This window comes from Myxocyprinus asiaticus, chromosome 7 (assembly GCF_019703515.2).
Source record: "Myxocyprinus asiaticus isolate MX2 ecotype Aquarium Trade chromosome 7, UBuf_Myxa_2, whole genome shotgun sequence".
NCBI lineage: Eukaryota > Metazoa > Chordata > Actinopteri > Cypriniformes > Catostomidae > Myxocyprinus > Myxocyprinus asiaticus.
Window position 1 is genome coordinate 36,000,622 of NC_059350.1, and position 15,310 is coordinate 36,015,931.

Consider the following 15,310-nt stretch of genomic DNA (forward strand, 5'->3'; position numbering starts at 1 on the left):
CTTCTGCAGAACACAAACGAAGATTTTTAGAAGAATATCTCAGCTCTGTAGGTCCATACAATGCAAAAGAATGGTGACCAAATGTTTGAAGCACCAAAAAGCACATAAAGGCAGCATAAAAGTATATGTCCACAAGACTCCAGTGGTTTAATCCATGTCTTCTGAAGCGATCTAATCGATTTTGGCTGAGAAGAGACCAAATATAACTCCTTTTTCACTGTACATCTTGCCAATACAGTCTCTAGGCACGGTCATGATTTCAAGTTCAATTACACTTCCTAGTGCTTCAAGTGTAAACTGCTGATGCCAAAATTTACAGTGAAAAAATGTGTTATATTTTAGTCTGTTCTCACCCAAAACTGATTGGATCGCTTCAGAATACGGATTAAAACACTGGATTATTATGGATTACTTTTATGCTGCCTTTATGTGCTTATTGGAGCTTCAAAGTTTTGGTCACTTTCACTTGCATTGTATAGACCTACAGAGCTGAGATATTCTTCTAAAAATTTTCTTTTGTGTTCTGCAGGAGAAAGAAAGTCATACACATCTGGGATGGCATAAGTGTGAGTAAATGATGATAGAATTTTCATTTTTGGGTGAACTATTCCTTAAAGCAATATCACACGAGCAGGAGTGCTGTTGTATTGATAATCAGCTGATATTCAGAACAACAGCATGAATGCAAGTGTGGTAGCGGTTTTATACAACAGTTTTATAAACAAAAAGTTGATATCGAGTAACTTCCATTTTAGACACAAGATGGCCAGTTATTTTGTCTATATTTGCTCCGCTAATGAAAATAGTTCCAAATGAAGCCAAAGCAGGCTTACGTGTCGCCGAGCAACGCACAGACTGACAGCCTGTCTAGAATGTTGCAAACACAGACAAGCGGAGTGATACAAACAGTGAAGCGTCCCAGTGCCGTGTATACTAAATATTAGCACTCTTGGAACACCACTTTTCCAATCAGATTAGAGGACCAAAACTAACTGGTTCATAATAAAGGGTGTAACATAGAAAGTAACAAAAATAGGTTGTTTCATGACACTTAAAGTACAAACATCCTTTAGCAAATTAAGCAGCATCAAGCTCCTCTACACACACACACACACACTCCGCACACACATATGATCATGCAGCTACAGTTACTAACTGTCACAATACCAAAGAACCTCTGGTGAGGCAAAGAAGCCATATTTGTTTTGAATCACACACACACAAACTTTCATTCTATTGAAGTCATCTCTGCTGAGGAACTTCAATCAGGCTTTGCCCAGATAGGGCGGTGTTTTGTAGCTGGATGGAGCCTGCTGATTTATGTCATGCTTCAGAGATGTGGCTTCCCATGCAGATACTCACAACTGACATATAGAAGTTAGTGGATCAGGTGTGTGTTTCTGAATAAAGGGTATATTTTTGTGGCACCAGCTCATGTTTGTTTTCGTCCTTGACTTCCTCTTCATTTCAATTATGTGACTGGTATATACAGAACATTGTGATTGTTATAAGCATGCAGAGCGTGTGACAGTGAGTGTGCGTGCATGTGTGTCAGATCACTGGGGAAGCTCAGTGATGGGTCTCTTCTGTTTGAGTGTGTCGATGAGGGAAAGAACTCCACGTTTGACACTGGTGGAGACACGGCGCGTGACTGAATCAGCAGGGGGCATCTGTGAGCAGGCTTTCTGAGATGGAGGGCGTGCCACCAGACACTTCTGATAACGCAACTGCAGAAACACAGAACAAAACAAGAAAAAAATGAATGTGTTGAATGTTTAATTCTGATGTTGTATGTGTAACAGATGGGCAGAAAATAAAAACCTTGGAAATGACGTGCTATCTAGTCCTATAACTAATTGTAATAGAAGACTCTTGTCTGTTCTATTGTCTGGTGTTACTCCACATGTTCGTACTGACACTGATCTAATATATGGTCTTGAATAGGGGTGGGCAATATATTAAATATATTTAAATGAAATATTGAATCAAGCAACATAGTGATTATTGCTTATCGTAAATTACTGTAATGTGCTTTTTATTTGGCCATTAAGTTTCCTCAAATCCCTCAAAAGTTTGTTTACAACAATAAAACAATACTTTCTTTTTTCATTAATAAATGGCACAAAAACAAAAAATAAAACAACAATAACAATAAAACACAGAAGCTAACACTCTGAACTGTATCAAAACAACAGTTTTGGTGGGGAAAAAAATTGCATATTAAATGTAACAGCTGTCACAAAGTAGTCATTTACACACAAAATGTGAAATAAAAATTGACTGTCATTACCCCCACAACAAAATATGCTTCAAAATCAAATATATATATATATTTTTTTATATAATCAGTGGCTTTCTAAAAACACATTTAAGGAGGAAAATACCACACATAATCAATCTATGTGCTTGGGTCTCTCAAGGTTAAGGCTGTGTCATTAAGACTAGTTTTTGAAATCTAGTATGAGAGCATCAAGATTTAAACTTCAGGAGCAAAAATGGTGTTCAAACAGAGTTCGATTTCATTTTTGGGAATTTGCTCAAACTGTCTGTTTCAGTTAATCAATTAAAAACTCTAACTCAATTATTTGTTTACATTCAACATACATTTACATTTTTCCCAGCAATCTCTGTGTGGCATTTTTCATATTTTTTGTTTTAGTAAAAAATATATGTAGATAAATATTGCTATTTTTTACTGTATTATTATGTTGTTATATTTATCCATATAAATAAAAATGCTTAAATATCAGTCGTCATAATTTTTATTTGTATAGGATTTTTCACAACACACATTGTTTCAAAGCAGCTATACAGAAAATTAAGTTGTGACAGAAAATTATGCTGTAAAATCCATAATGTCTTAAATTCCTAATTGAGCAGTTTAAATGAAAACACGATTTAAAAAAAAAAAAAACAGGGTCCCCAGTGAGTAAGCCAAAGGTGACTGTGGCAAGGAACCCAAAACTCCATAAGATGTTAGTTAATGGAGAGAAGAAAAAAAAAACTTGGTAGAAACCAGGCTCAGCTGGGGGAGCCAGCTATACAGCATGAATATAATGCCAATATTAGTTATCTATGTGTAATACAAGTCATGTATTAATTGACTAAACTGAGGAGATGTTAGTGGGCAATGTTTAAAACTAAACGATATTGATTGGACGGTTAATGATTAAGTGTCTTTGAAGTCCATCATGAATGGACTGTGGAATTGCACGTAAATGCAGTGTCCTTTTTTATTTGGCTGAAGAAGGCTATGGTTGGCATTAATTTACTCTATATGTATTCCATTTTAAGAGAGTCTTTGTTGTGATCATTAAATGGAGATTCTAAACAAAGTTCGGGAGGATCATATTCATTTAATCTAACCAATCACAACGCTAGAGTAGTCATATATAAACCGCTGCTTTAATGCTGCGACAATTATTCTGGCATCCCTCCTCCACCCCATCTCCAGGTTATGTCTATTTGTTATTAAACTCAGTTTATTACTAAACTCAATTCAAGAGCTCGGGCCGAGTCACGACAGTGAGCCAAATCTGTTTACACATCTTTTTAAGGATTACATTTACATGCAAACTACTGAAATGGAAAACAGCGTGAAAATCGTGCCTTTGTTATTTTTTACCCAAAATTTTACCAATACAATTAAACATTTTGAATCTACTTGGCAACAATGGTTGTTTGGTTGAAATGATAGTGGCTCTGATTAAACAATTATTCTTTTGAGTCATTTCAGAGCAAATATGTAAATACAGTTGTGCGCAAAAGTTTGCATACCCTTGGAGAATTGGTAATATATGTACCATTTTTAAAGAAAACATGAGTGAGCAGGCAAAACACATTTCTTTTATTTCTTATGGGATTCATATTCAACTGTAGGTTATAACAGAATGGCACAATCATAAAACAAAACATGGCAACAAAGAAAAATAGTAAATGACCCCTGTTCAAAAGTCTGCATACCCTTAGTTCTTAATACTGTGTATTGCCCCCTTTAGCATCAATGACAGCGTGCAGTCTTTTAAAATTGTTGTCTATGAGGCCCCAAATTTTTGCAGGTGGTGTAGCTGCCCATTCATCTTGGCAAAATGCCTCCAGGTCATGCAAAGTCTTTGGTCGTCTTGCATGAACTGCACGTTTGAGATCTCCCCAGAGTGGCTCGATGATATTAAGGTCAGGAGACTGTGATGGCCACTCCAGAACCTTCAACTTTTTCTGCTGTAACCACTGGAGGGTTAACTTGGCCTTGTGCTTAGGGTCATTGTTGTGCTGGGAAGTCCAAGAGTGTCCCATTCGCAGCTTTCGTGCAGAAGAATGCAAATTGTCTGCCAGTATTTTCTGATAACATGCTGCATTCATCTTATCATCAACTTTCACAAGATTCCCCGTGCCTTTAGAGCTCACACCCCCCCCCAAAACATCAGTGAGCCACCACCATGCTTCACAGTGGGGATGGTATTCTTTTCACTATAGGCCTTGTTGACCCCTCTCCAAACATAGCTCTTATGGTTGTGACCATAAAGCTCTATTTTGGTCTCATCACTCCAAATTACAGTGTGCCAGAAGCTGTGAGGCGTGTCAAGGTGTTGTCGGGCATATTGTAACTGGGCTTTTTTGTGGCATTGGCGCAGTAAAGGCTTCTTTCTGGCAACTCGACCATGCAGACCAAGTATTGTCGTATTGTGCTCCTTGAAACAACCACACCGTCTTTTTCCAGAGCAGCCTGTATTTCTCCTGGGTTTTTCTTTGTATCCCGAACAATTCTGCTGGCAGTTGTGGCTGAAATCTTTCTTGGTCTACCTGACCTTGGCATGGTATCAAGAGATCCCCAAATTTTTCACTTCTTAATAAGTGATTGAACAGTACTGACTGGCATTTTCAAGGCTTTGAATATCTTTTTATATCCTTTTCCATCTTTATAACGTTCCATTACCTTGTTACGCAGGTCTTTTGACAGTTCTTTTCTGCTCCCCATGGCTCAGTGTCTAGCCTGCTCAGTGCATCCACGTGAGAGCTAACAAACTCATTGACTATTTATACACAGACACTAATTGCAATTTAAAAAGCCACAGGTGTGGGAAAAATAATCTTTAATTTCCATTTAAACCTCTGTGTGTCACCTTGTGTGTCTGTAACAAGGCCAAACATTCAAGGGTATGTAAACTTTTAATCAGGGGCATTTGGGTGATTTCTGTTATCATTATGATTTAAAAAGGAGCCAAACAACTATGTGATAATAAATGGCTTCATATGATCACTATACTTAAATAAAAGACAGGTTTTTTTTGCATGATCAGTCATATTTTCAGAATCAATGCCAAAATTTCACAATTTCTGCCAGGGTATGCAAACTTTTGAGCACAACTGTATGTTTGATATATATTGAACATCATCAAAAGGCTGATAAATATTGAGGTGCATAGCTTAATTGTAAAGCCCTGCTATAGTCTGCACTTCTGCTGACTTTATAACTCATCTGACATGGTCTGGAACTGCTTTTATTCTGGTGTTACAACTCACCATGCATGCTGCCTGAACAGCCTCTGACACACTGCCAGCATTGGGCTCACACCAAAACACATGACACTCAAAGTGCTGGTTCCCAGAGTCCATGATAAATGCAAATGAATGCACATCTTTTCCTACTCCCATGAATGACAGGAAACGTACACGACACTCCACTAGGACCTCCTCTTCCTCCTAAAATAGATAGTCTCACCTTGAGTATGAGTGACATTCAAAAGTATAACTGACAAATGAACTGCTATGATATCTGTCAGTATAATTTAGTATTCTGACACTACATTACTTTAGTATAAATCACAGCTATTTTTGCAAAGATCCTTCACGGTTTAACAAGTAAAACGTTCTGCAATTGCCTTCTCTTTGATGACTGTGACTGTTGCATCAGCTACATTCAGCATCACAGGCATCCAGTCTTCTCGGGTTGATGATGTTATCAAACTATCTATTGCACCATTGAGAATGTCCATGCCTAGAAAAGAGGGACATTTGGCATTGTAATCGCATATACGTGTATGTACACTACCAGTCAAAAGTTTGGACACATCAACTCATTCGTTATTATTTCTATTTTTCACATTTTTGAAAATCTGTAAAGTCATCAAAACTGTGAAATAACACCAGTGGAGGTATGGGAATTATGCATTGACCAAATAAGTAGGCGTATCAAAACTATCTTATATATTCGTTTTTTCAAAGTAGCAACTCATTGTCATAACCAACTTCATGAGATGCATCCTTGTATGCTATTTAAACAGTACTGAAGAAGTTCCCATGTATGCTGGGCACTTGTTGGCTATTTTTTCTTCACTCTCTGATCCAAATCATCCATTAAAAAAAAATTATTATTTGTAAAGCTATGCATACACTGGCACAATTAATATGAACCAATTTCTAGCATAAATTGATTTTAAAGGTTTAAATTTGTTTTAAGCACAACACGTTTTAAAGATCACGAGAAACAAAAATTCAGTCGAGTGTGTCCAAACCAGTGGTAGTGTAAGGGGTTAGGGGCAGAGTGTGTGTGAATAAAAGACACTGGATTAAGCATGTATTACTTAAAAAGAGAGAGAGAGTAGGTGAGAGACAGACAGAGACACCATGAGAATTGTAAATGCGAGACAGAACAAGAAAGTGTCTGATTGCTCACCTAAAGGTCTAGCAACTGGCATCATGCCAACATATAACACCTGGAATTTCTGCACCAATTCAGTCTTTGGTGTGGGGAACTCTGCTAAGGGTAACACACAACATATACATTAATACACACCAATTATGCACTCTTACAGGGAAAAACATACATATAAGCATACTGTGTAACCTTGTAGTGGGACATCAAGCCCAGCGTGTGTCCTGTCCTGTAGGGATCCTCCAGCCATAGCTTTGGCATTCTTGCGCTCTGCCATAATCTGTTACACAGTACAAACAACACATGGAAAGGGTGTTACATCCTTACAGCAGAGTATACATGCATATACAGTATGTCTGATATCAACATGCAGTGACACATATTATGTGAAGCAGATCCATAATAGTTTATTTTTAGCAGAAATGTTACAGATCCTCCACTGAAGTCAGATCACCCAAGACAGATCTTAATACCAGATGTAAATAGGGCCTTAAATCAGCAGTTAAACAGAACATGTGGACCCTGGTTCCTCTTTCTGTGCGGTGTCCTGCCATTTTGCGCAGACTTGAGACTGTCTATAGTTTCTCTGCTGTTTAGCATAATTTTTTGTAAATGTTTTGAATGGACCATTACAGATATTTCTTTAACCCTTTAAGCTCTGAGGGTGTTTTTAACGATTTCTTGTTTCAGAGGCATACCCAAAATTAAAGGCTTACTGTATAACTCGACAAAAAACAAACAAACAAGGCTCAAGTGTTTGGTATCATTTTAAAGAAAACTTTTAATATTTTTTAATGATATAGATTATGATAAATTATGAGACACCCTAAGAAACTGCAAAAAAAAAAAAAAAAACTTGAGCCAAAAATTTACTTTTTTTCTAATTTTTCTGATTTTACATTATATGACTCAGGGTTTAAACAAGGTGGTTCTGAAAAACAGCTTTTGTTTTGTTCCCAATCATGTCATCTGTAACAATTTTCAGAGTCAAATTTTGTGTTGATACGACAAAGCAATCACAAGTTATCATTACAAACTTTATTTATTTATCCAAGTGTCCAAAAACGTCTCCAAGTGTTGTGAAGCCTCTCCAAACAAATAAAACATAATAATTGTACACAAGAACTAATTACACATGCAAATACAGAAATGACTGAACGATCCTCTCTAACCATATTTGGATTACTTCCACCTCTGGTTGCAGTGATTTGAATTCTAATACGATTGGTTTAGCATTCCGTGACGCTGGACAATGTACTACATCATTTCCGATGAAGTCATTTGATCCAGGAAAGCTAATGTGTTTTTAGCCAGATAGCACATCATATGATGTGTGCATACTGTGCTTTGTATGGATTATCTAATGATCTATATGCATCCAATTATGTTGTGTGTGATAATCACCTCCTCTAAGTAATGGTATGTGATATTTTATATTCTGTTTATTTTTTGTGAGGTTATAAGTGAAAACGCGGCATATAAGCAACAACTTTAAATGTAACATGTATGTCAAAGACATATATTTGGCTACAGTATTACTCGCTATATTTTTGTAGGTAAGTAAAACAAATAGGTTGGTTGTATTCTACTCTTTGAGAGCTTTCCAACGACATATGACACATAGTTATTTGATAAGTTTGATATTTTTACCAATTACATAAATATGTGCAGTGCAAAATTATTAATAAATTATCAAAACAGAACACTTCTGATTTGTCTACAAATTTAAAAGCACTTGTTCAGTTTTGGTCATAATGCCTACATGCATTGAAAGCTTTAAAACGATACCTATTTTGTGTTGGTCAAGACTGTAGTTATTAATATGTTGATAACTATTTTTTTCCTGTGGACCCGACTGCAGGCCCAGGCCTAAAACAGATCATTTGAAATAGAATTGTGGGAAAGTTTTGGATCTTGTTTGTTCAGCATGTAGCTTCTTACCCTTGAACAGATCTCGTGCAGACTGGTAGCGATGGCTTTGGCAGGGGTGTCACAGCGGAACACATGACATTTTAATATCCGAGTGTCCTTATCTCGTGCTACATACGCAAAATCCCTGTTTGAACACAGATAAAATGTAAACAGAGTTTAAGTAAATCTTTTAATAGCCTTCAGAAAATAAACAGCCTCCAGAATTTGTGTGGATATGTGTGTATGGATGCTAACAGCCTTCAAAGACCCTGATGGATGACATGCCCTTTAGATTTAACAGAGACAATCAATCACAAAATACAGTACTTAAAGAAAAACACACATTTTAAGAAAACAAAAAATGATTTAAATACATACTGTATGTGGACAAGATAAACACTAAATGAATAAGTGTCTCTAATTTTACACCTCCAGCTGTATCATACACATTCTGCATTTAACACTTCTGTAAAAATAAACTATTATGAAAAAAAATCAACAAACTTCATAGACATCAGCCTATAAACAAATGCTGAGAATAGAGATAAAAAAGTAAAATCAATTTACCTCTCTCTGAATCCAGGAAAGCAGTCAAGGAAAAGAGGAAAAATATGATGAGAATAGAGTGTGTGCATGTATGTGTGCAGATATCTCAGAACATGTGCATTAAACAGACCAAATGGTTATGACACAATGTCCATCTTGCTGTGGGGTACCACTAACCCACACACACACACACACACACACACACACACACACAAAAAGGCAAATAACAATAGCTGCTAGAGCTTGCTGTGCGAAGACCATTCTTAGTTCAAGAAAAGATCCATTTTGCAACAGTATTACATTTTCTGAATCTCCAAACTAAGGACTAGCGTCCATGTAAGCATGAGTGTGTGAGAGAGAAAATAAGGTGTGACAATTCAGTTATATATCATGATGTATGTGACACCTCAAAACATGAGGGTGGCAGTGTGAAGGCGGTAAAAAGCATGAATATGTTACTGTAACTCTGTGGTAACTAGAGATTTTACAGAAAAATAATTCAATGCACTCGTTAATGTACCCAAAGTCCCTTTGAGGCAAGTCAGTTCACTCTGTGGCAGCAAGCTATTTTATATGCAGGTAATATGCATACAAGTAGAGTTCCAAACTACTTGAAGACAGAAAGCTCCAAAACTGTTTGTCAATACTACGTTTCAATAACATATTTCAAATCAGAAATAAAATCTGACAGCGAAGATATAATTATTTTTATTTTTTTATTTTTTTTGGTTTATTTAGCTCAAATGATAAAAAAAAAAAAAAAAACGATCCAGTTAAGGGTATGTTCACTCAAAAAAGAAAATTCTGTCATCATTTACACACCCTTATGTAGTTCTGTTATGACTTGGAAAACTTGAGGAGAAATTTGAAAAAAAAAAATGAGAGAAATTCTGAAGAATGTTTAAACTGTTCTTTCCCAGTACAATGAAAGTGAATGGGGACTGAGGTTGTGAGTACCTAACATTCTTATTATGTGTACCACATAAGAAGAAAGCCATATGGGTTTGGAACAACATAAGGGTGTGTAAATAGTGACCGAATTTTTTGATTAACTATCCTTTTAACGTGCATGCACATTCTAAAGCAAACAAACTCTATCAAAAAGGCAACTGGCTCTTATTTAAAAGGTAACTGGAAGGAGATACTTCCTTTCCTACAGTTTCTCCCATTCATTTTTCCATGAGTGGTCCATCTCCCCCTTATACTATCTCTTGTGAACCCCAGGATGGTACACCTGTTCAGAATGGGCTGTTTAACAGCACCTATGCAAGATCCGACAGCAGGAAAATGTGCTGGAGGTTCAAGGACAACTAGAGGTAGGTAAAGGGAACAATGCAAATGGACCGAAGACAGAACCTTGCGGTTCCCCTGAGGAGTTTGACAAATGGCATCTGTAGTCTGTTTGCGTGTGCGATGATATCTGAGGGAAGGCCTGATTTGAGTGAACACGGTACAAAGTTGCAGTCTCAAATGCAACCTATTTAAAGATGACATGAACATCCCGTGACCTACTTTAATTAGCGTGAACACAAAACTCCGCAATACGATTCTCACCACAACAACAATGCACAGTATGCATCCATATTTCACCACTGAAATCCCTCCGATTCAAAGAAATCTCCACCTCCTCATTCACACTATGTGGAGCAAATCCACCCATTCCACCTTCAAACATTCTAGTATTCCTCCTCGCTCACTCCAGTTCATACTTCCATTCAGAACTACTGACACCAAATGTGATGCTGTAGAAAATGCCTTTCATTCATTCATTTGAGTAATGTTTTAAATGTACAGAGCAAAGAATGAAAAGAAAGAAATTAAGAAACAGAGAAAGAATACTCACATCTAGTTAAGTAACATGTTTTTTCTAGCTGTAGCATTATTCTGCTCCCCTCTTATACAGATTTTCACCTCCTTGACTCATCCTCTGCTCTGTTAAAAACAAGCAGCTCACCTCTCTACGCTCATCTTCTCTCTTTTTTTACCCCCTTCTCTTTTTCGCTCTCTCTCCTTTCATCCAATCCCAGTGTTCCCTCTACCCTCCCCCTCCCTTTCCGCTTGTCACTACGGTATCCTCCTGCAGGATCCTGGGTGGAAAATGTTCCTGATGGGCTTAGTGGCATATTAGCATAGGGGAACATGGTGAGTACACACAAGCACATACTTATAAATGTATGCTACACAATAAATCTGACAACGCCCAGAGTAAAGCATGATTCCTGTGGACTGTGCAGATGATGAGTGTCCTCTGCTGGTCAGAAAGTAGTAATGCTTAGACTCACAGAGGCAAAACTGTGATTCAGCAGCCCTGATGAAGTATGCTGCATTCCACCCCTGCATCACTCACACACACACACACACACACACACTATATCACTGGATTAAACTTTCATTAGCTCTCGTCTCTCGATCATCAATCTTTTATTTCTGTCCTCCTTTCACAAGGGCGACTTCTTCAGTCCAAAATCATTATAGTGACCTTTAGTGTGATGGGGGTGGAGAAGTGCGTCTCCACATCAGCATACATTAACACAGACTGATTAAGTGAATCTCTCATGGAGTGTTTAAGCCAGTTAAGACATGAAGAAAGTTACAGGTGCCAACATGCTGAAGTTTGCAGATCTAAAATCGCTAACTGAAATGTGATGACTTCTGGAAGCAGGTTTCTAGGCATTTAGTATATATCCTTACATCATGAAGGTTTGGGACAGTGTCAGATATTAACTATTCCATGATGGGGCAACAACTGCCCCCTGGATTTAATTTTATGGGGCATGTTTTACATTTATGAGAGCATTTTTTCTTTAACATATAAACTACAGTATACATGGTCATTTTTTTATTCATATTCTTTAATCAGTTCATTTCCAATTCATGTTCTCAATCTGAATATTTAGACTGAGAATATATTACCTCATCCTTAAAAAATATCAAGTCATATTTTATGTGATAATTTGTATAAGTTGGCTTAGAACAGAATATTAAGAACATATATTCATAACATAAATCAGATGTTATGAATAAAAAACAGAAAAATTAATTATGGGGCACTTTTCCCCCCACATTTTGAATTTCACATGGATTTTTTGCCCCAAGCCCCCCTTAATTTCTGAACCTGGTTTGGAACATCATGAGGGTAAGTAGATAATAGCAAATTTAAATGTTTCGGTGAAATATTTCTTTAATCCCCAAGCATTTGACTGAATTTTAAAATTGAAAGATGCATTATGAGTGGCTACTCTTTGAATTTTTCTCAAAACATTCTCAAAGCTAGGCTATTTCTAATTTCATATAGGCTACAAATACACTGCAGCTATATATGGTTGTTATGGGATTGACAACTGTATTTATAAAAGGAATGTTCCGGGTTCAGTTCAAGTTAAGCTCAATCGAAAGCATTTGTGGCATAATGTTGATTACCATAAAATAATTTCAACTTGTTCCTCCTTTTCTTAAAAAAAAAAAAACAAAGCAAAAATCGAGTTTACAGTGAGGCCCTTACAATGGAAGTGAACGGGGGCCAATTTAATTTAATAAATTAAATACTCACATTTTCAAAAGTATTACAAGAAATAAAGAATATGTGGTTAACATTTTTTTTTTTTGTTTTTGTTTTTTTATAAAATCACTTACAAACCTTTTCTGTGTAAAGATATAGCCAATTTTACAACTTTGTTACCATGACGATGTAATGTCAACAAACCCTAAAACCCTAAAATGACTGTAAATGACAAAGTGAATAACTTTAAAGCTGAAATAATAATTACGTTTTAACAAAAGAATTAATGCATGTGCTTTTATAAAATTATAAGCTTCACATATCTGTGTTTAAACCAGGGGTCGGCAACCTTTTTGACACTAAGCCATGTTTTATTTTCCTGGTCAATGGCTGTGCCAACACCCCCCTCCCCCCACACACCGAAAAAAAAACATGCTAAGTATGAGTCCACTTGTGAAAATGTTTCTATTTAACATTTTTCTAATTTCATTGTTTATTTTTAATTACAAATGATATTATCAGCATAACAGTTTGATGCAAAACCCAATGATTATGATATAATCATGATCCTGCATGTGAATTTTCACAGAGCATCTTGTGAAAGTGCATTAATGAAAGAAAACCTGTCCTTTTGTACAAAGGGAGTTAACAAAGTTAGTCACAAATTTGCTTATTTGAGTACTGATCTTGAAATTGTGTGGAATCTTAAATATTTCTTATACTGGGCCTGGGTAGCTCAGTGAGTACTGACGCTGACTACCACCCCTGGAGTCGCGAGTTCGAATCCAGGGTGTGCTGAGTGACTCCAGTCAGGTCTCCTAAGCAAACAAATTGTCCCAGTTGCTAGAGAGGGTAGAGTCACATGGGGTAACCTCCTCGTGGTTGCTATATAATGTTTGGTTCTCACTCTCGGTGGGGCACGTGGTGAGTTGTGCGTGGATGCCGCGGAGAATAGCGTGGGCCTCCACACGCACTATGTCTCCACAGTAACGCGCTCAACAAGCCACATGATAAGATGTGCGGATTGATGGCCTCAGACGTGGAGGCAACTGAGATTCATCCTCCACCTCCCGGAATGAGGCGAGTCACTACGCCACCACGAGGACTTAGAGTGCATTGGGAATTGGGCATTCCAAATTGGGGAGAATAAAAACAAACAAATTTCTTGTATTATGTCATTGCAGTAGTGTAGTCTAGGGAATACGCAGGCATACGGCGTATTTCCACCTAACTTTCTTAAGATTTTGCATATGCCCACCTAAAATAAGTGATGATACGTATGGCTGCCAGAACAACGAGCAGGCTTTTGACTTGGAACTTTTAATCTACTAACGCAATGGCGCAGCACCAATGAGTGAATTGTGCTTTTTATTTTATTTTAAAAACTGTACAGTGATTCTCTCTAAATGCGCATGGAGCAGCGGGAGGTGGGAGCGCAACTGATGGCACTGGCATGACAGACAGTCCAACTAAGCTGATCCACAAATCAGAACATTCATTTCAGACATGATTGCATATTTGCTAACCAATCATACTTTCCGTTTCAGTAAGGGGCGGGACATTTTCAGCATCTAATGCTAATGCTCAATCCTGGAATAACCATAATTTGCACTATAAATTTATTTCCCTGCTAAACTAAATTTTTTTTGCCTTTTACTGCTGTTGGTGGTGCCTTTTTCTCGTGATATCAAATCATTTCAATTTATAATTCTAAGTAGAAAAACAATTTCACTATAAACAGAAAAGCACATTGTAGTACACAAATAAAACAAATAGCCATTAATTCTTATGTAGGCTATATATGGTAATTCTAGATAACGTGTTAACGTGAACATTACTACACTCATATTAGCTATACAATGCATAACAATTTATTGCCTATTAAGTATGTATTAGTTTATTAATTAGAGTAATTATAAAGTATTAACAATTTTCATAGTAGCCTAATGAAAAGAACATTAATGACACCTATTCATTTAAATACGTATTTAACATCAAGTTACCATATCATGGTTCTTAGTAGTGAACTGTACACAATGCCAGCAAGAAACTTACCCTGATATTACAACAGCCAATATACTTTTTTTTCCTTCATAAATTCACAGTATGCCCACCTCTTCAGACACTACTATACCACTGTGTTATTGTAATCATGTATTCACTAGCACGCAATCAACAGCAAGAGAGGAGCAGGCTATTTTATTTATAAGAAGTTTTTCGCACCTGCATTCCAATTTACATCTTGATGTAATCCTTCCTCATGATCACGCAGCATGTTTTCATCAGCTGAATGAGAGAACACTGCACGTGCAAGCCATTCGCACATCATAAGCCGATCAACTATTTAGCCCTTTTCAGTGAATGGCACCTGCAAAATCCTAAAACTTTATTTCCATGTTTATGGAATTGGATTTTTGAACCCCACGGTGTGGGTTTATGTTTTCTCTTTTAATCGTTTAATGTAATTTTGAGTGTGACTATGGTTTAAGGAGGTTGTACCTGTATGCTGCGTTGGAAATCTCAAGGATTAATAGTGGTGTTTTCAATATTACATCACATGTTGTTCTGAAAGCAAATAGAAACAAATGAAACATGGAATGTAGGCTGTCATCCGCGCAGCCTGACCGTAGCAAAGCGGGTGCATTTATTGTGCGATTAACCGAAAGTGAAGCGCTGCCGGCTCGTGATGCGTGAACAACTTG

The 15,310-nt window shown here is 37.0% G+C and overlaps 1 protein-coding gene across 2 annotated transcripts in view; it reads right to left on the reverse strand.

Annotated features, from left to right (window-relative positions):
- Positions 1 to 524: 524 nt before the first annotated feature.
- Positions 525 to 15,310, reverse strand: part of apbb2b (amyloid beta (A4) precursor protein-binding, family B, member 2b) — a 91,977-nt gene continuing 77,191 nt past the window's right edge. The window contains exons 14-19 of one of the 2 annotated variants that reach the window (XM_051703697.1): positions 8,594 to 8,708; positions 6,845 to 6,932; positions 6,674 to 6,754; positions 5,880 to 5,995; positions 5,521 to 5,700; positions 525 to 1,727 (exon numbers count right to left, since the gene is read on the reverse strand). In XM_051703697.1, coding sequence (XP_051559657.1) covers positions 1,557 to 1,727; positions 5,521 to 5,700; positions 5,880 to 5,995; positions 6,674 to 6,754; positions 6,845 to 6,932; positions 8,594 to 8,708 — 751 coding nt within the window. In that variant the 3' untranslated portion in view covers positions 525 to 1,556. Of the gene's footprint in view, positions 1,728 to 5,520; positions 5,701 to 5,879; positions 5,996 to 6,673; positions 6,758 to 6,844; positions 6,933 to 8,593; positions 8,709 to 15,310 lie in introns of both variants that reach the window. The other variant, XM_051703696.1, reaches the window with a different exon arrangement.